Genomic DNA, 25,549 nt, shown 5'->3' with positions numbered 1-25,549 from the left:
ATGAGCTTGCTGAGGTGATTTCAGTAGACTGGGGATGGAATCCAGATTGAAGTGGATTGGAGAGTGAATATGGGGTGAACAATTGGAGGTAGGGTGTGGCATTCAAGCACTTTAGCTGCAAAGGAGAACAAAGAAATGGGGCAAGGATTTATATGATAGATCCTAGAACATGTGTGCTTGGGGAATGATCTAGTAGATGACTTAGTAGAGAGGGAGAGGCTGATGATGCAGGAAAGAGAAAGGATACCTGAAGAGTGAAATCCTCAAGAAGACAAGAGAACTGAGTTATCATTGGCCTGTTACGTACACAACACACAGTCACCAGCATTCACACTGACACACATACAGAACCAACACCACACTTCATGTTAACATGTAGACATAACAGCCAAACTGACACAATCACACATAGACCCATCCAATCACTAATATACATACAGATCCACCAGGATTCACTTAACATACACAGAACTAAACTAACAGCCACACTGACTAATAGACCCACAAACATCTGCACCCCCTCTCACACAGAGATGTCCACAACTCTCTTCTGGGTTTCTCCCTTAGAGTCCCCTTCCCACCCCCAGCTCTCCTAATTCCCAGGTCCTGCCTCTCCCCAGTGACCTTGCCCTCAGGAGGTAAATCCAGGCCTGAGCTGAAGAAGGACAGGGAGAGCTTCACATCCACTGAAAAGGTTTTATTAAGAGAATGAGAAAGCAATCTGAGAGTTGGGGAGGTACATCAGCTGCAGGGTCAAGAGAAACAAGAGCAAGTACAAAACCCCAGAGACCACCTCAGGGTCCCTGGCACACCTTCCTTCCCTCCCAGCCCACCCAAAGCCCTTTGCAAGTAAAAACCCTCTTCATCCTGGTCCAACTGGATGTCTTGGGGCATGAGCAAAAAACAGTAAAACAAAAGTCCCCAACTCATTGGGATAAATAAGTTGCACTGGACACTTTAAAACTTCCAGATTTAATTACCACATATATAAATAAATAGGACAGACAGCAACAGGGCTGTGAAACACAGCCTGGATTCAAGTTCTGCAATTTGTGCTTTATGTTCTTTGTTCCTTGAAGACTCCTCCTGCCCACTTTCCCAGAATAGAAGGGGTCCAAAGAGCATATGGGCCCTCCTAACAGCACCCCTTTTCTAGGGGAGTAGATCTGGGAATGAGGGGTGTTAATCCCTCAATAGCACCGCTGATTTGTTAACACTTTCCCTCCTGCCATCAGTAAAAAACAGGCCTTGGCCTCTAAGAATGCCCACTGCTGCCCAGGCATTCTAATGAGCCAGACCCTTCCATGCCAACTTCCTGCCCAAGACCCTCTCAACAATCAAAGCTCAGAAAACAGCACATGTGAGGCTGATGCCCAGGCCCTTAACTTACAAAAAAAAACCACCACAGAAAGGCTACACCCCTGACTTCAACCCAGATCCCTAACTCGGGTTTCTGGATATATGGTCTCTTCCTGGTCTGACCTCAACCCCAACACTGCCCACCCCCAGGAGCTAAGGCCTCATTTCAGACCTGTGGAACCCCTAAGGGTGGCCTTGGGGAGTGATTATTTCCGATGCTTGCCATCCTTTTCCGAAGCCTTGGTGTCACCATGCCCACTGCCCGCACTGCTTAGAAACATCTTGTCCAGCCCCTTGAGTGACTCCAGCAAGTAGTTCTGGAAGGCAGTGAGGGCAGCACAGATGGCGGGCCCTCCAAAGCCATGCGTGATGAGGCTAAAGTGTGTCAGGCAACTCTGCACGCCGGGCTCCAGGATGAGTGCTGGACGGCTGTTGCCCAGTGGTGAGCGGTCCTGAGCCATCAAGTCCGCAAACTCCTTACAGATCTGCCTGGTCGGGGAAGGAGAATCAGAGGTTAGAGGACAAAGGTCAGCCCAGAGAAGGACCTACCATGTGTTGGGCATTTTATATACATTATATGTATGATTGCTGACCCTCCCAACAGCCTGCAAATGATGATCATACCCATTTTACCAAAAAGGAAACTACGGTTCAGAGAGGTATTGCCCAATATCATACAGCTAGTAACATAGGCTAATACTCTACAATCTCTCTCCCTGTTGGAAAAAACCTAACCCATTGCCGTCAAGTCAATCCTGACTCATGGCGACCCTATACGTTACAGAGTAGAACTGAGCTCCATGGAGTTTTCTTGAAAAAATCTTTGTGGAAGCAGATAGCCAGGCCTTTCTCCACAGTGCTGCTGGGTAGGTTCAAACTGCCAACCTTTCGATAAGTGTTGCTGCTGTTGTTAGGTGCAATCAAGTTGATTTGGATTAATAGTGACCCCATGTGACAGAGCAGAACTGCCCCATAGGGTATTCTAGGCTGTCATCTTTATGGGAGGAGATCGCCAGGTCTTTTCTCCCAAGGAGCCACTGGGTGGGTTCAAACCACCAGTCTTCTTGGTTAGCAGCCAAACACTAAACTGTTGCACCACCAGGGACCTCTTAATAGACAAGTGCAAACCGTTTGCACCACCCAGGGACCTCTCCTTGTTGAAGTCCTGTCCACATTCAAAGTCCAGCTCAAAGCTCCAGGAAGTTTTCCTTGATCCCCACTCCCACCCACACCCACCCCAAACACCCTATACTTCACAGAATTTTATCTTTGAAATTAGTAGAGAACAATCCAGAATCTGCTTTGGATAACTGGAATAATAGCTAGCAGCGAATATTGAGAACTAGATCCCCATCACATAGATAAGGTAAAGGGTTTCAGAGAGGCTAGATGACCTGCTGAGGTGACTGAGCAGGATCTGAATCCAGCTCTGGTTTGTGGGTCCATTAGTCATTTATTTGTGCATCCTGTGTGTGGCTCAGGTAGGAGGATGCGGAACACATCACGTGTGTTTTATCACCATGGAACCTGGTCAGCGCCTTAGACGAGCTGGAACCCAGAAAGTGCTTGATGAGTTAACTGGCTAATGAATAAGGCAAAACTTGCCCTAGACATTTGTCCCAGATACAATATGAGTAGGCTCAAAGTGTCTCTGTTTGATGGTCCCAGGAGTCTGTGACTCCTCTTCTGCCTAGGTCACTTGAGGAAAGCCTCAAAAGAGGAAGGGTAGAGTTGTAACTTGAAGGGTGATGTGAATTGCATTAGCCGTGTTCTAAGCAGAAGAGAAAGCCCAAGGATGTGAGGGCGGGAGAGAGTGAGTAGATCAGGTGGAGGGCATGGGGTCTGTGCAGGTCAGATTGTGGAGCCCTCAGAGAAGTTTGTATTTTATCATATAGATTAGTGGTTTTCAAAACTCCTTCCTTCCTTTTTCCCTCTCTCCCTTCCTCTCATTCTCCCTCCCTATTTTCTTGCAATGAAACCCCTTCTAAAACACTAAATCTTACTGGAATACCAGTCTGTGAAACAGGCCCTGAGGTATCCGCACAGAACCTAGTTGAAAAATCAATGCAGTAGCAGCGGGAGCCATTGAAGATTCTTGAACACGGGGCAGTGGAGGGTGTGTGTGCTGGGGCGAAGGTCCAGCCAGGGAAGAGATGAAAAGACCTGAGTTGGGGTGGCAGCATGTGTATGGTGGTGAGGGAGGCAATAATAGGATTTGCAGAGGGATCAGGTGTAAAGTGAGGACAAGGGAAGGTCAACCTGGGGGCCTGGGTAGGTGTGGGTGGCCCTGATGGAGGTTACCGGAGCAAAGGGGCTGATGGACAAGATTTAGACAGGGAGAGAAAGACCATGGAACCTCAGACTCATGGGACTGGGGCTGATGATGCCAGAGGACAGTGAAGGTGAGTGTGGTACCCACACACAGGACCTTTATAAAGCCTGTATGTGATACCTTTTGTGCTGATGCAAAGAACCCAGATATGTCTATATGTGGTATTCATTTGTGTCTACATGTGTGTCCACATGTGGTGCTCATGTTTGCCTGTGTGGAATGCACCTGTGCCAACTTCTTACTCCTCATGAGCCTAAGCATGGAGCCCAGGTGTGCCCATGTATGGTGCCACATGTGCCTGTACATGGTGCCCACGTGTGCCACATGTACATTGTGTGCTCATGATGGTACCCATTGTGCCCATATATGGGGTCTGTGTCTGTGCATTGCACCTACACGTGCCCGTGTGTGGCACTCATGGCAGCTTGTGCCTGGAACCCAGCAGTGCCCACACATAGTGCCCTCACTCACTTGGCAGCCAGCAGCATGTTTTTGCGGCTGTGCAGTTCCCCGGGGTCAGCGTGCTGTCGGCACAGGTACTCGGCAGCTGCCTTGGCTGGGAACTCAGTCTCACAGACATAGCCGAAGTCTCGGGCCAGGTGCACGGCCTCTCCTGGAGGTGAAGGGGGCAGAGAGACGAGCTGTCGCCGCTGCCAGGTGTACAGCCAGGGGCACAGCCTTGAACCTCCAACCCCCTAGCCAGGAGGCACCCCGCTTCATTCTGCTTCGGTAGATGCCTTCCTCTGATTTCCCTCCCCAGCCTAGCTCCAGCTCCAATTCTACTGCCCCGCACCTTGGGCCCATCAGGAATGGGCTCTGAGCCCGGGGGCAGCATTTCAGCCCACAGTGGATTCCAGAGCCAGAACTCAAGACCACCAAGCCCAGAGTCCAGAGTCACTAACCACCAGGGAATGGGGCTCTCATCCTCCTCAGCCCTTTATCACATCCAGACACTGCCCACTTCTCCCCCCATACACACACACAATTATACACACACATCATGTGCATATACCTTATTTTACATGACATATTGACTACATGCACAAATATCTCACCATTCACATGAATACGCACACACAATTAAACACACTTTCATGCAATTTTTTTTTTCATGCATTAGAGACAGTCATACACAGACACACAGGATAACACACAACCCCTCACGCTAATGCCCACTCTCAGGCCTCACTCACCCTCCACCAGTGAAGTCAGCAGCGTCACATTGGCAGCCTTGCGCCGGCCTGCTGGCAGGTTGAGCCCGATCTTCTCCAGCCGTTCCCTCAGGCACCGGCCTCCATTCTTGGACTTGGCCCTTGACATGCAGAGAGAGAGACAGACATACAACTATGACGACAAGAGAGAAACATGTAGGCTAAAAGATCCCAACAGGAACTTGCTGCCCCACCAACCCCTACTGAGACTTAGGTCTGGGCCTGAGAGGGTTGTGGGGTCTCTTTCAGCATGGTCCTAACTTCTTCCTAACCTCACTGGTTTTATAGCCAAGCCGAGGGGGAGGAGGGACCCAGGGCCCAGCTTCAGGAGCCCCTAGTTTCTTCCCAATCTTCTCAACAGCAGGGTCAGCCCAGGTGGGGCACAGTAGACCAGCACCTTCAGGTTCTTTTTCCCTACCTTAGCATACCAGCTGGGCCATACACAGCTACTTAGGGACAGACAGACCTATGCAGAGGCACAAGGACATGCAGACAGAGAGACACATGCAGAAACATAGGTACACACCCAGCTACCCGAGGACACATAGACACACACAGCCAGGTAAACACACAATGAGGGCCAAGCATACAGAGACACATACACACTAATAGAGACAGACATTCACAGAGACACACAGACAAGTACACAGACCCACACACCTAGGAACACATAAGGACACAGACATAAACACAGGTTCACACCCATATAGGATCCCAGGGACACATGTGCAGACACTCAAAGACTCACAGAGTCACTAGGGTGCTCAAGGAGACCAGAGATAAGGTGATAACCCTACAACTGTACAGATGCAGCCCTACAGAAGTAAAGACATGTATACATACATACACATATGTAGCTCCAGATGCACACACAATTTCACACACACACAGTAGGAAACATTCTAGCCAACACATCTCCAATAAAAGTAACACAGGAAACTCACACTAATGGAAACATACTATAACACACACACACACACACACACCATCTTCAGACATATCAAAACTCACAGCCTGAAGCAGAAATACCCTACACAGGTACAAGGACATGTACAAGGACACACACAACTATGAAGACTAACCATGGACTCCCATGCTCTGCACCCCAACATACATATTCGAGAGAGGCCTACGCTGCCACAGGGAATGAGCCCTGGGTCTTGGGGGTCCTTTTCCAGGGGGAAAGGGTGAAGATGGTACTCTGTCTTTCCCACGTTGCCTTATCCATCCTTCCCAATGTGGGTGAGTCTTCCATCCCTTCTCTGTGCCCAGACTCTTCCTTCCAGCTCCCCCCTCTACCATCCTTAAATCCACAGACCTGTGGGAGCTACTGGGGACTAGGCCTGCCCCCAGAGCATGCAGAATCTTGGGTTCCCACATCTGCCCTCCCCAAGGAGGCGGAGATGATACTGTAGCCTGGGGTGAGGCTGCGCCCCTTCCTGGCCCCCTGAGAAGGCCCAAGAAGATGAGGGATTCTGGCCTGGGTGCTGTGCAGGGAGTCGTGGGCTGGCCTTCCTACCTGCGGAGGACGCCCCCCAGGAGGGAAGCGTTGAGGCACTCAGGAGGCGAGAGTCGCCGCTGCACCTCCCCCACCGTCACCTTGTACTTGGATGTTGAGCTGAGCAGTGAGAGCCGGCCAGGCACAGAGCAGAAGACCTCACTGGGGTTCGTGATGCCACCAACCAGGCTGTCTTTGGCCAATGAGAGGGCTGAGAGGCTGCTGGCTTTGGAGGAGATGGGGACTGTAGGGCAGAAGCAAGAGCAAGAAAGAGAGAGAGAAGACACTGAGCCAGGGCCACAGGAGATGAGCACCAGCCAGCTGGGAATGAGCACGTCAGTGAACTGCCAGCTGGGTGCTGGGTACCCAGCCACAAATTGTACACACAGCTGTATTGCAATGTCCCATGGCCTTCAGAGGGAGGTACCATTCTCCCGGCTTTACAAAGAAAGAATCTGAAGCACAGGTTAAAGTGACTTGCCTAAGTTCACTCAGCTAATGGGTGGTGGGAATTTGAACGCAGAACTGTCTGGCTCTTAAACCCATGTCCCCTTCACTCAGCCAGGATGAGTCCCTGTAAAAACTCCAACAGCTTCAGCAGGTCCTTAGAGTTTGAGCGTGTGCAATCAGAGAAGGAGTTGGAAATGAGGAAATGGAACCAGAGTTGGGAGGTGGGGTTCCTGGGTCATGGTAGCAGGGTCTCACCAGGCCTGGGCAATCACAAGTCCCCAGATGACCCCTTCCCACTCATGACCTCCACTTCTCCCCCCACCCCAGATCAAGGAGGTCTATGGACTCTAGACTCCCACATCCTGGGGTTGCTGTTGTTAGGTGCTGTCAAGTCAATTTCTACTCATAGAGACCCTGTGTACAACAGAATGAAACACTGCCTGGTCCTGCACCATTTTCATAATCATTGTTATGTTTGAGCCCACTGTTGCAGCTACTGTGTCAATCCATCTTGTTGAGGGTCTTCTTTTTCACTGACCGTCTACTTTACCAAGCATGATGTCCTTCTCCAGGGATTGGTCCCTCCCGATAACATACCCAAAGTTAGCGAAATGAAGTCTTGCCATCCTTGCTTCTAAGAAGCATTCTGCCTGTACTTGTTCCAAGACAGATTTGCTCATTCTTCCTGCAGTTCATGGTATATTTAATATTCTTCACCAGCACCATAATTCAAAGGCGTCAATTTTTCTTTTGTCTTCCTTATTCATTGTCCAGGTTTTGCATGTATATGAGATGATTGAAAATACCATGGTGTCATGGATTGAATTATATCCCCCCCAAAATTCAACTAGGCTGGGCCATGCCTCCCAGTATTGTGTGATTTTCCTATATGTTGTAAATCCTGACTTTATGATGTTAATGAGGGAGTATGGGCAGCAGTTGAGTTAGTGAAGCAGGACTCAATCTACAAGACTGGATTGTAGCTTGAGGTGATCTCTTGAGATATAAAAGAAAGAAGTGAACAGAGAGAAGGGGACCTCATACCACCAAAAAAACAGCACTTGGAGCAGAGCGCATTCTTTGGACCTGGGGTCCCTCTACCTGAGAAGCTCCTAGGCCAGGGGAAGATTGAGCACAAGGACCTTCCCTCCAGAGCCGACAGAGAGAGAAAGCCTTTTCCCTGGAGCTGGTACCTTGAATTTGGACTTTCAGCCTACTTTATTATGAGGAAATAAATTTCTCTTTGTTAAAGTCGCCCACTTGCGGTATTTCTGTTACAGCAGCACTAGATGACCAAGACCCACGGTTTGGGGCAGGTGCACCTTAGTCCTCAAAATGACATCTTTGCCTTTTAACCTGTCCTGGGGACAGGGAGGTTATGGACCCACTAGGCCTCCAGCCCTGGCCTCCTTCCTGCCAAGTCACTCTGATGCTCAAAGAGATCAGAATAAAGAGATGTACCCTACACCTCCCCTCCCACCAAATACCCTTTAATTACCTATGAAGGGCACGGAAGGGAATCTGAGAAACCAATTTTCTAGGACCCACCTAGATACTCTTGGCTGTAAAAGGAAGTCCTTCCTAATCTCCATCTTCCTGCTTAGCCTCAGGGGGAAAGCAGAATACTGGGGCACTGCTCCCTCAGAGAAATCCTTTGGCCTTCTCTTCTTTCAAGGGAGGGAGAGCCTTGGTAGAGAAAGCCTTGTGGAGAGATCAAGCGGAGGGTCTGTGGCTAACAATTCCTGAGCACTTACTATTTGTTAGTCACCGCGCTATGTGCTCAGGAGTCCTGGTGGCATAATGGTTAAGTGCTCGGCTGCTACCTGAAACATCAAAGACTTGAACCCACCAAGCAGCTCCTTGGGAGAAAAGACCTGGTGATCTAATCCCTTAAAGATTACAGCCTTGGAAACCCTATGGGGCAGTTTTACTCTGCCCTGTAGGGTCACTATGAGTTGGAATCAACTCAACAGCATACAACAACAACGTGCTATGTGCTTATATCGATAAGCTCACTGAATCCTCAAAACAACCCATGAGAGGGCAACACTTATTTTATGGATGAGTAGACTGAAGCCCAGGGAGGTAAAATAGTGTGTCTGAGATCACACAACTCATAGATTGAGAACCAGGAGCAAACCCAGGGCTGTGGTTTCAAAGGCAGTGCTCTCAGCATTCCAGCCATTTGGCAAATTTTTGCTAAGCACCTATGTGCCAGGCACTGTGCTAGGCCTCAGGCATACAAAGGTAAGCAAGGCTGACCTGAACTCTAGCCTGGTGAAGCCCCTCCATTCATTCTGTCTCTGAATAAGCAGTCCCACCCTCCAGCCGGTCATCCAGCCAGAAATCCCAGGGAATGCCCTTCATGCCTCCCCCTCCCACTACACCCCGTTCATCACCGTACCACCGTGTCCCACTGCTTTTAGTTCTTAAGATACCTTGAATGCGGCCACTTCTCTGCATGCCCACAGACACTAGATTCCTTACCATCTTTTCTGCACAGTCCCTGCTTTGGTTTCCCTGCTGTTCTCCAGAGTGATTTTTCTGAAACATGCATCACTCCCCAGCTTAAAACTCATCAATGCCTGGCCAGTTGCCTAAGAATCAAATACAAGTTCCATAACTAGGCAGAATAATGTCCCAGGGTGGTCCAAACAGTTAACGTGCTTGGCTGCTAACCAAAAGGTTGGCAGTTCAAGTCCACCCAGAGGCATCTTGGAAAAAAGGCCTGGCAATGTACTTGAAAAAAAAAAAAATCAGTCATTGAAAATCATATGGAGACTTCCAGCCAACATGGTGCCATAGACTGAAAACTGTATGGAGCACAGTTCTACGCTGTCAGCATGATTTGGAGTCAACTTGACATCAACTGGTTTTTATTATTCAGTGAGTGCCAAACATATACCAACATTAACAATCCTGTGGAGTAGATGCCATCATCCATATCCTCATTTCAAAATAAAGAAACTGAAGATTCAGAGAGGTTAAGTAACTTGTCCAAGGTGGCAAAGCAAGTAAGGAGCAGAAATGGGTCTTGAACTCTGAACAGTGACTCACATCCTTAACTGTCACATTATAATCCCTCCTTCACACTCTAGCCCCTATCTACTCCTCTTGCCTGGACCCCTTTTGTCCTTTACTTCCCTAGAGTATCCAACAGAAATATAATGTGAGTCACATACATAAGTTTAAATTTTCTAGCAGCCACATTAAAAGAAGTAAAAGAACGAACAGATATATGCACACCCATGTTTATTGCAGCACTGTTTACAATAGCAAAAAGATGGAAGCAACCAAGGTGCCCATCAATAGATGAATGGATATATAAATTACGGTATATTCACACAATGGAATACTACGCATCAATAAAGAACAGTGAGGAATCTGTGAAACATTTCATAACATGGAGGAACCTGGAAGGCATTATGCTGAGTGAAATTAGTCAGACGCAAAAGGACAAATATTGTATAAGACCACTATTATAAGAACTTGAGAAATAGTTTAAACTGAGAAGAAAACATTCTTTTGTGGTTACGAGATGGGGGAGGGAGGGAGGGTGGGAGAGGGGTAATTTACTAATTAGATAGATAAGAACTACTTTAGGTGAAGGGAAAGACAGCACACAGTACAGGGGAGGTCAGCACAATTGGACTAAACCAAAAGCAAAGAAGTTTCCTGAATAAACTGAATGCTTCGAAGGCCAGCGTAGCAGGGGCAGGGGTCTCGGGACCATGGTTTCAGGGGACACCTAAGTCAATTGGCATAATAAAATCTATTAACAAAACATTCTGCATCCCACTTTGAAGAGTGGCGTCTGGGGTCTTAAATGCTAGCAAGCAGCCATCTAAGATACATCAATTGGTCTCAACCCACCTGGATCAAACGAGAATGAAGAACACCAAGGACACAAGGTGATTACGAGCCCAAGAGACAGAAAGGGCCACATGAACCAGCGACTACATCATCCTGAGACCAGAAGAGCTAGATGGTGCCTGGCCACAACCAATGACTGCCCTGACAGGGAATACAACAGAGAACCCCTGAGGGAGCAGGAGAGCAGTGGGATGCAGACCCCAAATTCTCATAAGACCAGACTTAATGGTCTGACTGAGACTGGAAGGACCCCGGTGGTCATGGTCCCCAGACCTTCTGTTGGCCCAGGACAGGAACCATTCCCAAAGCCAACTCTTCAGACATGGATTGGACTGGACAATGGGCTGGACAGGGATGCTGGTGAGGAGTGAGCTTCTTGGATCAGGTGGACACTTGAGACTATGTTGGCATCTCCTGCCTGGAGAGGAGATGAGAGGGTGGAGGGGGTTAGAAGCTGACAAAAAGAGATAGTGGAGGGAGAGAGTGGGCTGTCTCACTAGGGGGAGGGTAATTGGGAGTGTGTAGCAAAGTGTATACGGGTTTTTGGGTGAGAGACTGACTTGATTTGTAAACTTTCACTTAAAGCACAATAAAAATTATTTAAAAAAAAAAGAAGTAAAAGAAATGGGTTAATTTAATATTTTTTATTTACCATAATATAACAAAAATATAATCATTTCAACATGTTTTTAGTATTTTAAAAATTACTAATATTTTACATTTGCTTTTTTGGGGGGGTACTCTTTGAAAGCTAGTGTAAATTTTATACTTACACTCCATCTCAATGTAGACTAGCCACATTTCAAATGCTCAGTAGCCCCATGTGGCTGGCTAGTGGCTAACGCAGTACTCAACAGCACAGCTCTAGACTACAAAGGGGGCCAGCAGGTAACATAAGCAAGAGAGAAGTGGGGACCAGGAGAATGCAGAAGGGAGCAGCCTACATAAAGGCTGGTTATTGCCAGGCAGGAACACAGACCCAACATTGTCAGAGTTCCCTCGGACTTCCCTTTTTTTGGTGGGGGTGAGACGGAGGAAGGGCTGGAGAAGCCAGGATTCTGGGTTTTTATGTATAATCTCTGGATTCTTGAAGGAGCCCTGGTGGCACACAGTTAAGCGCTCAGCCGTTAACTAAAAGGCCGGCAGTTCAAACCTACTCAGTAACTTCATCAGAGAAAGACCTGGCTATGTGCTTCCTGGCACTTCCATAAAGATTAAAGCCTAGAAAATCCTATGGGGCAGTTCTGCTCTGTCTCATGGGGTTGCTATAAGCGAAAAATGAATTGAGGGCACTCAACAACAACTGTTTCAAAATTTTTAAAAACCCAGCCCAGGCCACCTGGACCTGGGACCACCACTTATGAGCTCTTTGAGCTCCACAAAATCGCTCACTGTTCTGTCTCAAGGGCCTCATTTACTGAGGAGCCCCCCTGCTTCCCAAGCCTCAGGTCAGGCACGCTCCCCTCTGCAAAGCCATCTGGAACCCTCTGCTCCAGCTCCAATCTTATGACCAGCTCTGACCTTGCCACACCGAACCTTCATTGTCTGTTTCCACATCTGTCTTTCCCATAACTAGGAGTGCCTTGGGGGCAGGGTCTTGGCACAGGTGAGCATCAGTGAATATGGGATAAATGAGTGAAGCAAGGTCCCTTGGAACCTGAAGTGGGAAAAGGGTGATGGCCCACGCCCAGATGTCCCAGACTCAGGGAATGAGAAAGAAGTCTCATTCGTTTGTTGGCAACTGATAGTGAAACTGCTCTTCCTCCCTGGGCCCCAGTTAGACACCAGAGAAGGGCCAAAAGGCCAGCGAACGGAAAAGTGGACAGTTGAGGGGATGGCACTACCTTCTCTCTCCCCGCCCCTTATGCCCCCACCCCTCCTGCCCCCCGTTGCCCCAGGCAAGTTTCCTGTTCCCAAAGCAGGGTCAGAACTAGGGTAAGGCAAGTGAGACACTCACCTAAGGTACAAAATTTAGGGAGGCACCAATAAACTCAGTCATCAAGATAAAGAGCATTTTAATGTAATGTTTAAAAAAATCAAAATTAATATAAAAACTCCACAATGAATAAAACATCAAAACTTTAAATGAAGACAGAATCCAAACCTGCACTTGTATGACCCTGCCTCACTTGCCTCACGCTAATCATGGCCCTGCCCCAGAGTGAGGAACAAAGATGTCCTGACTCAACGGACACACCAACATTAGACGTACCCTAGGAGTCATCTCGCCCCATGTCCCACCTGGCAGCATCTCCCAGGTCTCTGCGTGAGTGTCTATCCCCAGGTTCCCTCTTCACCCAGGTGTCCCTCTGCCTTAAGGGGACTTTTTGAGGGTGATGGAACTATTCCATATCATGATTATTTTGCTGGTTATATAACTCTCTGTATACATTTATCAAAATTCATTAACCTGTACATCTATAAAAGGCAAATTGTACTACATGTAAATTATACTTCAATAAATTTGACTTAAAAAATACTACAAATTGACAAATTAAAAATAAAAGAAGGGCAAAGTGAATGTCCTCTCTCCCATTGCCACTAGCTAGAGAGAGCGGTCAGAGGAACAGAGATTTCTCTCCACCAGCAGCCTCCTCCATCCAACTTCTATTAAAACTAGGGGTCCCCTGAGGCCAGGCCCTGTGATAGCGGAGAGAGACCAAAGCTGTGTGAGGCTGTTTATGCATGTGCAAACAGGAATGTACGTAAGCACATGTGTGTCATGAAAGTGAGTTTACACAAAAACTGCATGCCCTTGTCATAGATACAGCAATGGGGGTGAGATTGTACACGTGTACTCATTCAACACGTGCTGAACACCAGCTACATACAGGGACAGTCTCTGCTCTCCTTGAGTGTTATATAGGAATGTGGTAGCACGCATATGGATATCCGCAAGTGCTTTGCTCCTGTTGATATATGTAAACATAGGGTGTGTGCTGAATTTACGCAAGCATTGCTGTGAGCTGCCTTTGAGTTGGCCCCCAACTCGTGGCGATCCCATGCACAGTAGAACAAAACGCTGAGTCACAGATTGGACCATTGTGATCCATGGGGTTTTCACTGGCTGATTTTCAGACGTAGATTGCCAGGCCTTTCTTCCTAGTTTGTCTTAGTCTGGAAGCTCTGCTGAAACCTATACAGCATCATAGCAACAACACACAAACTTCCACTGGCAGACAGGTGGTGGCTGTACATGAGGTGCATTGGCCAGGAATTGAACCCGGGTCTTCCACATGGAGGGAGAGAATTCTACCATTGAATCATCACTGCCCCCTTATGCAAGCATAAGTGCAGCTATAAGTGTAGGTGAATGACATGTGGATATGCGTTTGTATATACAAACAACAGACCGCACTGCTCACCCTGCCTCTTCCCTTTTCCTCAGAACCTCTTCCCTCAAAAATGGAAAGAGGAATGGAGTCCAAGGTTTGTGAAGCACATGGACCAGGGAAGGGAGGGTCTTAGAGGCAGGCATTAAGCTAGCACAGATTGCAAAGCAGAGGCACTAGCGTTTGTCTCCCATACCCACCAAGAGGCCCTACCACAAAGACGCTTCAAGCTGGGGCTGGTCTACTCATGAGTGTCCTTCTGGTCACACACGCAGAAGCCGTTCACATACATACACTCCTATAGAAGTGTAAGCAAGAGCTCCCAGTTATTCATCCTGTGAAACAAGACTCTCACATACATAAGTCCACGTAATGCTCTATCCATAGACAGCAGACATGGTCCGATCGCTGAATCTGAGGAATGTGCAACAGACTATTCCAGAAAGTTTGTCAAAATTGCAATTCCTTCTAGAGAAAACAAAATCATCATGACCTTGGGTTGGGCAAAGAGTTCCTAGATACAACACCAAAAGCATGATCCATAAAAGAAAAAAATGAAATTGGGCTTCATTAAAATTAAACTTTTGTACTTCAAAAAAAACAAGAAAACAAAAAGAGAAACCACATTTGAAAATATTTGCAAATCATATATCTGATAAATAACGCATATCCAGAATATAAAGAACTCTTAAAAAAAAAAAAAAAAGAACTCTCACAACTCAGTAATAAGATAAACAGTCTAATTAGAAAACGGGCAAAATATTTGAATAGACATTTCACTAAAAATGATATGTGAATGACTAATAAGTACATGAAAAGGCTCTCAACATCATTAGTCATTAGAAAAATGAACATTAAAACTATAATGAGACACTACTAAGATGGCTATAATAAAAAAGATGGCACCAAGCATTGGCAAGAATGTCGAAAAACTGGAACACTTATACATTGCCGGTGGGAATGGAAAATAGTAAAGCCACTTTGGAAAGCAGTTTGGCAGTTTCTTAAAAAATAAAACACAAACTTACTATGCAACCTAGCAATTCCACTCCTAGGAATTTACCCAAGAGCAATGAAAACATATGTCCATACAAAGATATGTACATGAATATTCATAGCAGCTGTCATGGATTGAATTGTGTTCCCCAAAAATATGTGTCAACTTGGTTAGGCCATGATTCCCAGTATTATGTGGTTGTTCTCCATTTCGTGATTTTCCCATGTGTTATAAATCATAATCTCTGCCTGTGGTTAAAGAGGTTTAGGATGGAATGTAACACCCTTGCTCAGGTCACATCCCTGATCCAACATAAACAGAGTTTCCCTGGGGTGTGGCCTGCATGAAAGGAAAGGAAAGGGAAGCAGGCAGAGAATGGGGGACGTCATACCACCAAGAAAAAAGCGCCAGGAGCAGAGCGCATCCTTTGGACCTGGGGTTCCTTCACAGAGAAGCTCCTAGACCAGGGGAAGATTGATGACAAGGACCTTCCTTCCTCCAGAGCCGAAAGAGAGAGAAAGCCTTTCCCTGGGACTGATGCCCTGAATTTGGACTTGTAGCCTGCTAGACTGTGAGAGAATAAATTTCTCTTTGTTAAAGCCATCCACTTGGGGTATTTCTATTATCGCAGCACTAGATAACTAAGATAGCAGCATTATTCATTATGGACAATGAATAAGCAAGACTGAAGAAGAATTAACCCTTCTGAATTATGGTGTTGGCAAAGAATATTGAATATACCATGGACTGCCAGAAGAACAAATAAATCTGTCTTGGAAAAAGTACAGCCAGAATGCTCCTTAGAAGCGAGGATGGTGAGACTTTCTCTCAGGTACTTTGAACATGTTATCGGGAGGGACCAATCCCTGGAAAAGGACATCACGCGTGGTAAAGGGAGAGTGAGTGAAAAAGAGGAAGACCTTCAATGAGATGGATTCACACAGTGGCTACAACAATGGGCTCAAACATAGCAATGATTGTGAGGACGGCACAGGACTGGGCAGTGTCCAGTACCGATTTGATGGCACCTAACAACAATTATTCTTTATAGCCAAAAAGTGGAAATAACCCAAGTATCCACCAAGTGATGAACGGATAAACAAAACGTATTACATTCATACAATAAAAATAACTACTGATATATGCTACAACATGGATGAACCTCAAAAACATTATGCTGAGAAGCTAGATGCAAAAAAACTACATATTTTATGATTCCATTTATTTGAAACATCCAGAATATGCAAATTTATAGACATCAAGCGGATCAGTGGCTGCCTAGGACTTGGGGTGGGAATGGGGATTAACTACAAACCAGAAGGAGAGAACTTTTGGGAGTGATGGAAAACAGATTGTGGTGACGGCTACACAATTCTATGAATTTACTAAAAATCACTGAATTGCAACAGTTCAGCTGAATTAGTAAAGACTGTTTACCTTGAGCACTGGACTCTTTTAAAGAATTATCCATATGAGATCTAACTGACAATAGTAACTCTAAAACATAGATGAGCAGTTTATGGGGTAGTGAGTCTAAGTCGATGGTGGTGAAATAATATGGGGAGAAATATTGAGAATGGTGACACAACATGAGGATGTAACCAATGTCATTTAACTATACACGTACAAATTGCTGATTGGGTATATGATCTGCTATGCCAATTCTCACTAAAAATAAACAATAATATTTTTTAAATCGTTGAATTGTACTCTTACAATAGGGGAATTTGGATATGTAAATTTGCCACAATAAATCTGTTTAAAAAATGCAAGTTCAAGGCACCCCATTTCACCTCGGGTCAGCCTTGGCCCCATCCAACATTCCCAGATCCACACCAAAATGGGGCAGAGGCTGAGACCTCACCTCCCCTCTGGGACAAGTGCTCAAAGTCAGCAAAAATTTTTACAACTAAGGAAGGTCTGGGTCTCAAAGCTTCCAGGATGCCTGCCACCCCAGCCCCCACCCCACTCCAGTATAGGCCAAGTCCAGGCCCGGTATCTCCCTGAGGCAGGAAGACCACTTCTGGAAGACCAGAGCCAGCTCTATGGGTTGTGGCCTGAGCTGCCTCCGTTTCTCATCCAGGACCCCAATCGCCAGTGAAGCAGCCCCGCTCCTGCCAAGGCGGGGAGAAACTGGTGGAACAGGCTGCAGCTGGCCAAGATTAACGTTCTATAATTCCAGGACTTATGATGGGGGCATAGTCCCCCATGTGGCCAGGGGACGCTGGGGGTCTCAGGGACACAACGCGGGCTCCTGATGCCATCGGAAGGGCCTGAGGGGAAAGAAGGGCGCTAACACACGTCCCCGAGGGAGGCCTGGGGCTGGCGGCGAGGACGGAGTCCCGAAGTGATAGAGAAGTGGACGAGCCGAAATCTGCCTGGTGCGCGGGGCGTCGAGACTCCAGAGAGCAGGAACGAAGGAATCCAGCTGGGCCATCTGCTCTGCAGCCGCGGCTCCACTAGGCCCCTGCCCGCGCACCCACCGTCAAGGTTGGGACCACAGGACGCCAGCCCTGCCTCGGCGTTTACGAAGCCAAAAAACGTCGGCGCTGACTCTCTCCTCCCCAAACACGAAGCCAAACTCCTGGCTCAGGAACGGGGCAGGGAATTCAAGCGCTCCCTTCCGCCAGGAGCCCCTGCCTCTCATCCCTTCCCCCTTTGCTGCAGCGCTCGAGGCTATGACTCGTTCTCCGGGATGAGGCGTCCCTAGCTCACGTCTACGGACGGTCGGGCCGGTATGCGCGCCCGCGTCCAGGACGCCCGGTGCCGCGCTAGCCACAGGTAGCTAGCGCTCAGCGCCTGGGACAGTTCAGGTCGCGCTAGTGTTCTTGAGGACCGCCTTTGGGGATCCTGGCTCATGCCAAGGATCTGGAATTTATGGAAACTGATATCCTTTGAAAGAAACCAACTTTCAAACTGCGGGGCAATCCAGTCCCTCTTCCAGGCTCTGGCCCAGGGGAGGGGGAAGGGGTCAATGTGTTCAGAGCCGGCTGAACCTTCCACACTTCCTCAGGGCAGAGGCCCCCAAGGCTCTTCCCCAAATACAGGGTCTTGGGCTCCTCTGGGATATCAGTGATCCTCGCCCTCCACCCCCTCAAGCCAGTGCAGGAGTCAGGAGCTGGGGCCTATGACCATGGAAGTATCTCTGGGTGGATGTTGCCCAGCGGCAGGCTTCTGTTGATTACAGACTGAGTTCTCCCTTCCATGGAGTTCATAAAAGGCGCCATCCATTAAGCCAACGCAGTGCCCACCAGCAATGAGCTGAGTCCTGGGCAAACCTCAGCTCTGATTCCAGGCAGCCTCCAGGCAGCAGGGTCTCCAGCGTCCTCCCCACACCCACAGTTCCAGGTGACCCAGCCCTAATTCCCTGAGCTCTCCCCCAGGCTCCAGGAAGGCTGTCCCCTTTGTCTTCCCTTCATACACTCAAGGCTGTCCAGACAACTCACAGTGTTTGATAACCCAGCTCCAGCTCCTGGTAGTATACCCCTTCCTTTTCCTCCTCTCACCCCCTACCAGCTCCAGAAGGTTTGACACCCGTTCCTCCATCCCTCAGCTCCTAACAACCCCCAGCCCCACCCCAAGCCTCCCCTGAGAGCATGTGGAGGGCAACCAGAGTCCTGGCTTGAATTCACTACTTTGAAAAACAACTCAAGCCAAATCCCAGGGCTCCACCCCGCTCCTCCTCCAAGCCTTCGAATTCCTCCTGGGCATATGCCCCAAATCTAAGGAGCCCACCCAATGCTGGGCCCCTCTGAATCTCTCTGTGTCTCTTTATTTCTCTCTCCCTTTCTCTGACCTTTCCTTGGCACAGCTGGAATGCAGTCCTCAGGCCCCAAAAATCCATACGTGTGTGGGCCTCACACTCCTGGCTTTTAGTAGTGCAATGAAACACACAAGCACCCCCACAAATACACAGGGAGAGACCCTCACATGCTCAGAGATCCTGGGATATCAAAGAACAAATTCCAGGACACAACAGAGACCCTAACATGCACACAGAGACCCACGAGCACATGGAAATGTACACCAACATACCAGACACACATCACAAATACACCCCCACACACACTTACATGCCCAGAAATACAGAGACCCCTAGGAAAGCTGACACATACAGGGCACTGAACTCATAGACCATGACCCTCAGCAGCAGGCAGGCCCTGACCCGTGAGTGAGTACACAACCTAATACAATATTAACACAAAAATAAATACTCCCCTAATACTAAATGCAGCCTGGAGGCTCCTGCTTGGAGAGGAAATTCCCCAGGAAAACGTGAGATTTCTCTCAAGGCCCTGCTGGGAAGAAAGGGACAGAAGCGCTCACCAAGCTCCGAAATGGCAAGGCTCTGTACAGTGAAAATCATTTACCGAAATCCGTGTGAACAGCACTCCCATTACCACCTCTTAGGAAACAGGGAAGTGGCTTAACTCCTTCTGCAAATTGACCCCAGATCCACAAGAGCGCCCTCCTCTCGGCGGGGAAAGGCCGGACCCTCGTGGCGCACAGCGGGCTGGGGCAGCCGAGTGAGCCCGCAGGCTCCGGCTCCGCTCAGGACGCAGGCTCGGGGGCCGACTCCACAAGTCCGCGCGGCTGCTCAAGCTCAGACTAGGCCCGCCGCCTCCGCCGCTGTCCCGGTCTTGGGCCGGGAGGAATGCCCGGGGCACTGAGGCACGGGTCGCTGAGAAGAAAACGGGTCTGTGCGCCCAAGGCCTGTTACCATCTCGTCCTGCTCGGCTCTGGCAGACGCATGCCAATCCTTACCTTTCTTTATCACAGACTGGTCCAGGAGGCTCATTCCCGGCTCATCCATGGCCTGAAAAGAGAGAGGGCAGTCGTGAGGTCGAGTCTGGACCCCGTTTCCAGCCGCTTCCCAAGCCCCAGTTGCCCCTGGTCTCTGTCTGCTCCGCCCAACGCGTACCCCTGTCGCCTGAGGCAGCGACGGGCGGGACCTGGAATCGCCGAGGTAGCACCATCTGTAAACTAGCTGGAGTCTTGGGTACCTCACGGAGCCTTGCAACCTTAGGCAACTACTCTGCCTGTTTTCGCCCCAGCCGCAGGCTGCCCCAACAGACTGGGACTGGGCATAGATGTCCTACGGGGCTCAGCGACCCCGTGGGGAGGGGAAGAAGTAGTCTGACATCCGCCCATTTACTCCGCCAAGAGTGGCCACAAGCCAGGCACCAAACACCACCTAAAAGCCAGGCCGCGTCTAACCAAAGACGTGGGACGCATACGCGGAGTCACGAGTAACAACTGGCGGACTGGGGGAGAAGCCGGGTTCCTGCATTCGTCATTCTAGGCCTCCAGCCAGTCCCAAGTCTACTGGCCTCCGCGGCCCGTCCTGACCCATCTCGGACCCCTCGGGCCTCACCTGCAGGTCTTCCAGGTTGGGCGGCGCTGCCAGCCCGGGGAGGCCAAGGGGCGCATCGGCCAGGCCATGCGCGCCGTCGGCCAGGCCGTGCAGGAGCCGGGGCACAGTGGCGGTGTAGTCGCGGCGCAGGTCCAGGCCCAGGGCGCGGGGGGGCGGCGCCAGCAGGCCGGGCGGTTCGTCGTGGGCGCGGGCGGCAGCGCGGGGAGCGGCCCAAGCGGCCTGTGGAGGCTGCGACTGCGCCAGGGGCGCCAGGCCGCCATACGGGTCCCCGGCCAGGTGGGGAAAGGCGGCGGCGGCATCCGGGGCCTGGCCGTAGGGCAGCGGCGGCTGCGGGTAGGGCGGCGGGAAGTAGGGCGGCTGAAAGTCGGCGGCAGCGGCGGCAGCCGGCGTGTGGCAGAGCGGCGGCGCCGGCCCATAGGCTGCCTGGGGTAAAGACGACAGGCGGGCTCCGCCAGCCGCTGCACCCAGCCCGTCGGGGCGCTCCTGGGGAAGGAAAGGGGCGAATTAGGTGACCCACAGGAAGCTGACCCCAGCCGGAAAGGACCCTTCTAACTAACTCCAACTCTGACCCTTCCAGTTGCCGTCCCACCTCCTTCCCGGGGCCCGAGGTCCACTTCTGAGTGACCCGCGGGTGCGGGAGCCTCAGGTTCGAGGCAGCGGTCTCTTTCATGCTGCGTTCTCAGCTGGAGGAGTCCCTTTGGCCCCCTCCCTGCAAGATTTCGTTGGCGCGGGGGCCGGAGGTACGGGAGGTCCAGCCCTCAGGCTCCCCGATCCCTCGAACCAGTACGCCCCCATGCCCGAAAACCCGAGACTACTCACCATGGCGGAATAAGCGTGCACCAGCATGGGTCGGGTAGTTCGGGGCGCGAGGCGTGGCGGCGGTAGAGCCCTCGCCCGACGGCGAGCGCAGCGTAAAGAAGGGCAGGGAGCCTGTAGAGTCCCGGGGGTCACAGCACCGCGGCCGTGTGCACTCCAGCCTGGAGCCCCGTGGGCGTCGGGTCCTCAGCTGTGGGCGCCCCGGGGCGGGTCCATGGAGTCGGGACCTGGTCCAGACTTGTAGTCCCCGAGCCAGACGGGCACGGATCGTACTTGGAAAAGTCGGTCAACCGGTGCCCAACGCTCGCCCTTCTCTCTCTGAGAACGGCCTGCTCCATGCACTCCAATTATAGCGGCGGGGGCGCGCCGGGCCTCCGGGGGCGCGCATTAAAGAGACACGCTGTGACCGCTTTCTCCCTTTTCCCCAGCGGCCGCCAAAGGGGAGGCGTGGCTTTGCAGGGACCCGTGTGGTGTGGGGTGAGGGTGTGAATCCAACCCTCGGCTAAGTCCGAGTAACCTTCTGGGCTGGCAGCTTGCAGCTGCGGTGAAACAGAAACGGATTCGAGGAAGAAATACAGGAGCCCTAGGTTTGTGTCTAAGCTCTATCACATCCTGCCTTTGAGCAAGCCACTACTCTTCTTGGGCCTCGACTTCCTCATCTGTGCAATGGATGCCTCTTACCCTAACTACCTCCCGGACTGTGGAGGAAATGGGTGGTTGTGGATGTGGAAGTTTGTGAGCTGCAGACTCAAGTCCATTCACCCAAGTGCATGTGTGTGTATGCGTGGGGGGGGGGGGTTGTCACAATCTCTTCGAAAAAAAGCCCCTCTGAAAGTGTCCACTTGGCTCAGGCTGACGGGGATTGGTAACTTCAATGCCAAGCCAGGGCCTTAGGAAGTTGGAGACACAAACTGACCATAGTATCCTGGGGCTGGGACAGAAGTTGCACCTGAGAAGGGGTCAAGATGTTCCTGAAACCATGGGTGCCTAGAAGGATTGACACCCAGGGCCTGTGACACCTGGAGATAGCTGAATGTGTGTCACTGACCCATGTGGATAGGGTGCGATTGTTATGCTAACATGCACAGGCTGTGTGTTTCTGTGTTCCCACAGCTGCACCGCTGGACTCTTAAGCAGCCCTGGTCTCTGCAGTCACTCCCTCTTTCTTTTTCCCAACATTCAACACACCTCTCCTGAGAAGCAGGAACAAGGATTGAAAAAAGGGAAATGAGAGGAATGCTAAGGAGGCTGGAAATTAAGAAAGCAGAAAGAAGATATTAAAAAGCAAGAAGATACTGGGACCAGAGCATTGTAGAAGTCATCACAAAAAAACGTTTATTACAGAGTCTTCCAGACTCTGTGCTAAGTACTTTATGAATACTGAGTCGTTTCACCATCACAGCCGTTCTATGAGAGATAGTGCCTTAAAAACAAACAAACAAACCCATTGGCATCAAGTCGATTCCTACTCATAATGACCCTACAGGTCAGAGTAGAACTGCCCCATAGAGTTTCCAAGAAGCACCTGGTGGATCTGAACTGCTGACCTTTTTGCTAACCACTATGCCACTTTCAGATATGGAAACAATGAAGCACAGAGAGGTTAAGTGACTTTCCCAAGGTCAAACAACTAGTTAAGTGGCAGAACTGAAGTAGTCTGGCTCTCTCCCTTCTCTCTGCTTGAACAATTGTTCTGTATTTCCTGTACTAGAATTTAGTCCTGACTGTGTGATCCTGAGCAAGTCTTTTCCTCTTAAACCTCAGTTTCTGCAGCTTCAACAAAAAGAAGGGCTGAGAGAACTAGACATTTTCTTAGGTCACTTTCTAGTTAAGTGAAAGATGAGAAAGTGAAGGTGAAAATATTGAGATAAATAGAAGGAGATTTGAAGGTATATTACAGAAGGCACATAGTGGATGCAGAGCTCGGGCCTGGGTCATCTCAGCCTGAGGAGCTGTCGGGAAAGGAGGAGGCTGGCAACAAAGGATTCATCACTAAGAACTTTCAGAAAGAAGCTGGAACCACCAGCTCGTGGATAAAACAAAATTGAGGCAACTCTGCAGCCTCCCTGCCCAGAGGTCAAGGGTATGTTTTTATGTGGGTGCGTGAGTCTGTGGCAACACCTCTGTTCCCTCCACCCTCAACTTCAGCCACAGGACATCAGAAGTAAGGCTCAAGGTCAGCTGTATATATATCTGTGCACAACAAGCAAGTTGGTGGACCCATTGGGAGAAGTCCAAGAAGCAGCAATGGTAATGATGTTGTCCATGCCCAGCTCAGGGGATCTCCCTCTTCTCTCCAGCAGGCTTGGAAAGGCCAGAATGACAGGACAGGCTGCTTGTCCAGTGGCTTCCTCGGGTTTCCTTATCCTGTACCTTAAGATACTATCTTCTTACCTGGTTCCCCTCCTTCTACTCTGACCACTTCTCAGTCTTCTTTTCTGTCTCGTTTTTTTTTTTTCACCCACATTTTTTGTCAGTTATTCATTCTCAGAGTTTCAAGCTTCTGTCTTTGTTTCCAACCTATCTTCTTCATGAGTGAGTTCATCCCCTCTCAAGATTTTAATGACTAATATCTGTTATTATCTCCCATACTTCTTATTTCCCACCTGTATCTCTCACTGGAGCCCTGGTGGTGCAGTGGTTAAGAGCTCACTGCTGAACAAAAGGTTGGCAATTCAAATTCACCAGCCACTCCTTGGAAACCCAATGGTGCAGTTCTACTCTGTCCTATAGGGTTGCTATGATTTGGAATCTTTATGAGTTAGAATCAACTCGATGGCAGTGGGTTGGGTTTTTCTTTTTTTGCTTGTTTGGTTTTTTTTTGTATTAATCTCTCACTAGCGATCTAGACCCATAGATGCAACTGGCTGCTGGATATTTTATCCAGACATCTCATTGCAGGCATCTGAAACTTCCCAAGTCCAAAACTGAACTCCGCATTTCCACCGCCATCACCAGTCCCCAACTTGCTTCTCCTCCTGTGTTCTATCGTTCAGTAAATGGTACCACCATCCTTCAAGTTAAAAATTTGCCATTTATCCCAGACTCTTACCTTTCGTTCACCCCCATAAACCAATTCTCATGGAGTGTTGTCATTTCTAACCCCTAAACAACTCTCCTCACCCTCTGCCATCCCCTTAAGCTACTATACTCTTTCCATAGATCAGTAGTTCTCAAAGTATGGTCCCTGGACCAGCAACATCAATATCTGGGAACTTGTTAAAAGTGCCAATTCTTGGGCCCCATTCCGGGCCTGCTTAGTCAGAAACTCTGAAGGTGGGGCCTGGCAGTCTGTGTTTTAATAAGCCCTTCAGGTGACTCAGAAGTACTCTGAAGTTTGAGAATCACTGTCTAGACCGTTGGAACTCATAAAACAAACCCATTGCTATTACATGGATTCCAGCTCATGGTGACCCCATGTATTACAGAGTAGAAGCGCTCCATAGGGTTTCCTTGGTTGTAATCTTTATGAGAAGAGCCCTGGTGGTGCAGTGGGTAAGTGCTAGGCTGCTAACCGAAAGGTTGACAGTTCGAAATCACCAGCCGCTCTGAGGAAGAAAGATGTGGCAGTCTGCTTCTGTAAAGATTTACAGGCTTGGAAGCCCTACGGGGCATTTCTACTCTGTCCTATAGGGTCACTATGAGTTGGAATTGACTCGACAACAATGGGTTGGGTTGGGTTTAATCTTTTTGAAAGCAGATTGCCAGGCTGTTCTTCTGTAGTGCTGCTAGGTGGGTTCGAATTGCTGACATTAAGGTTAGTAAAAAAAAAGTTAGTAGTTGAGTGCAAATCATTTTGTGCCACCTAGAAACCTCTAGACCATTGCATCAACTCCTTAACTGGTCTGCCTTCATTTATGTCTCTTCCAATCCAAATCCAATTCCACTCAGCAGCAAGAATGACTGGACTGTGTTGCTTCCCTACTGAAAACTCTCCTGGGCTTCCCCATGGCCCATTTACAGGAAAAATGTTCAAATACTCTGATACAACATTCTAGGCCCTTCACAACTGAAGCTAACTTTCCTTCTTTGTCTCATCAACTACTTCACAAATAGCAAATTAAAGAAAGGACAGAAAATGTGTCCAGCACTGTGCTTGGCTCATGGCAGGTGTTCAAGAAAGACTTATTAAATAAATGATGGATGAGTTGATGAGTTTTTGATCCTTTAGCCTATTGAGGCCTCCATGTGAACATGATCCTGGGGTAGACACAGAGTCCAGGTATAACTGGGGGAGGTTATCTGATGAATCCCTGCGTGGTACAAATGGTTAATGTGCTCGGCTGCTAACCGAGAGGTTGGTGGTT

At 49.3% G+C, this 25,549-nt stretch overlaps 1 protein-coding gene across 1 annotated transcript; it reads right to left on the bottom strand.

Annotated features, from left to right (window-relative positions):
* Window positions 1-844: 844 nt before the first annotated feature.
* Window positions 845-21,272, bottom strand: TFAP2E (transcription factor AP-2 epsilon). The gene is made up of 7 exons (XM_064281700.1): window positions 21,246-21,272; window positions 20,427-20,909; window positions 19,817-19,868; window positions 6,422-6,644; window positions 4,885-5,003; window positions 4,163-4,304; window positions 845-1,848 (listed from the first exon to the last, which is right to left on the bottom strand). Exons 1-7 carry the CDS (start codon window positions 21,270-21,272, stop codon window positions 1,566-1,568), a joined length of 1,329 nt encoding a protein of 442 aa, XP_064137770.1. The 3' UTR covers window positions 845-1,565.
* Window positions 21,273-25,549: the final 4,277 nt, after the last annotated feature.

Source organism: Loxodonta africana, chromosome 3 (genome assembly GCF_030014295.1).
Source record: "Loxodonta africana isolate mLoxAfr1 chromosome 3, mLoxAfr1.hap2, whole genome shotgun sequence".
Lineage (NCBI taxonomy): Eukaryota > Metazoa > Chordata > Mammalia > Proboscidea > Elephantidae > Loxodonta > Loxodonta africana.
The sequence above is the reverse complement of the archived record's forward strand: the minus strand, read 5'-3'. Positions and strand labels throughout refer to the sequence as shown.

Bases quoted from the DNA above. Each gene is read 5' to 3' on its own strand.
- TFAP2E (XM_064281700.1), bottom strand. From the start codon at position 21,272: ATGCTGGTGCACGCTTATTCCGCCATG. The intron at 19,869-20,426 runs GTGAGGCCCGAG...CTCTCTTTTCAG, and splicing joins CCAACCTGGAAGACCTGCAG to GCCATGGATGAGCCGGGAAT. The intron at 1,849-4,162 runs GTGAGTGAGGGC...TTCCCCGACCAG, and splicing joins AACATGCTGCTGGCTGCCAA to GCAGATCTGTAAGGAGTTTG.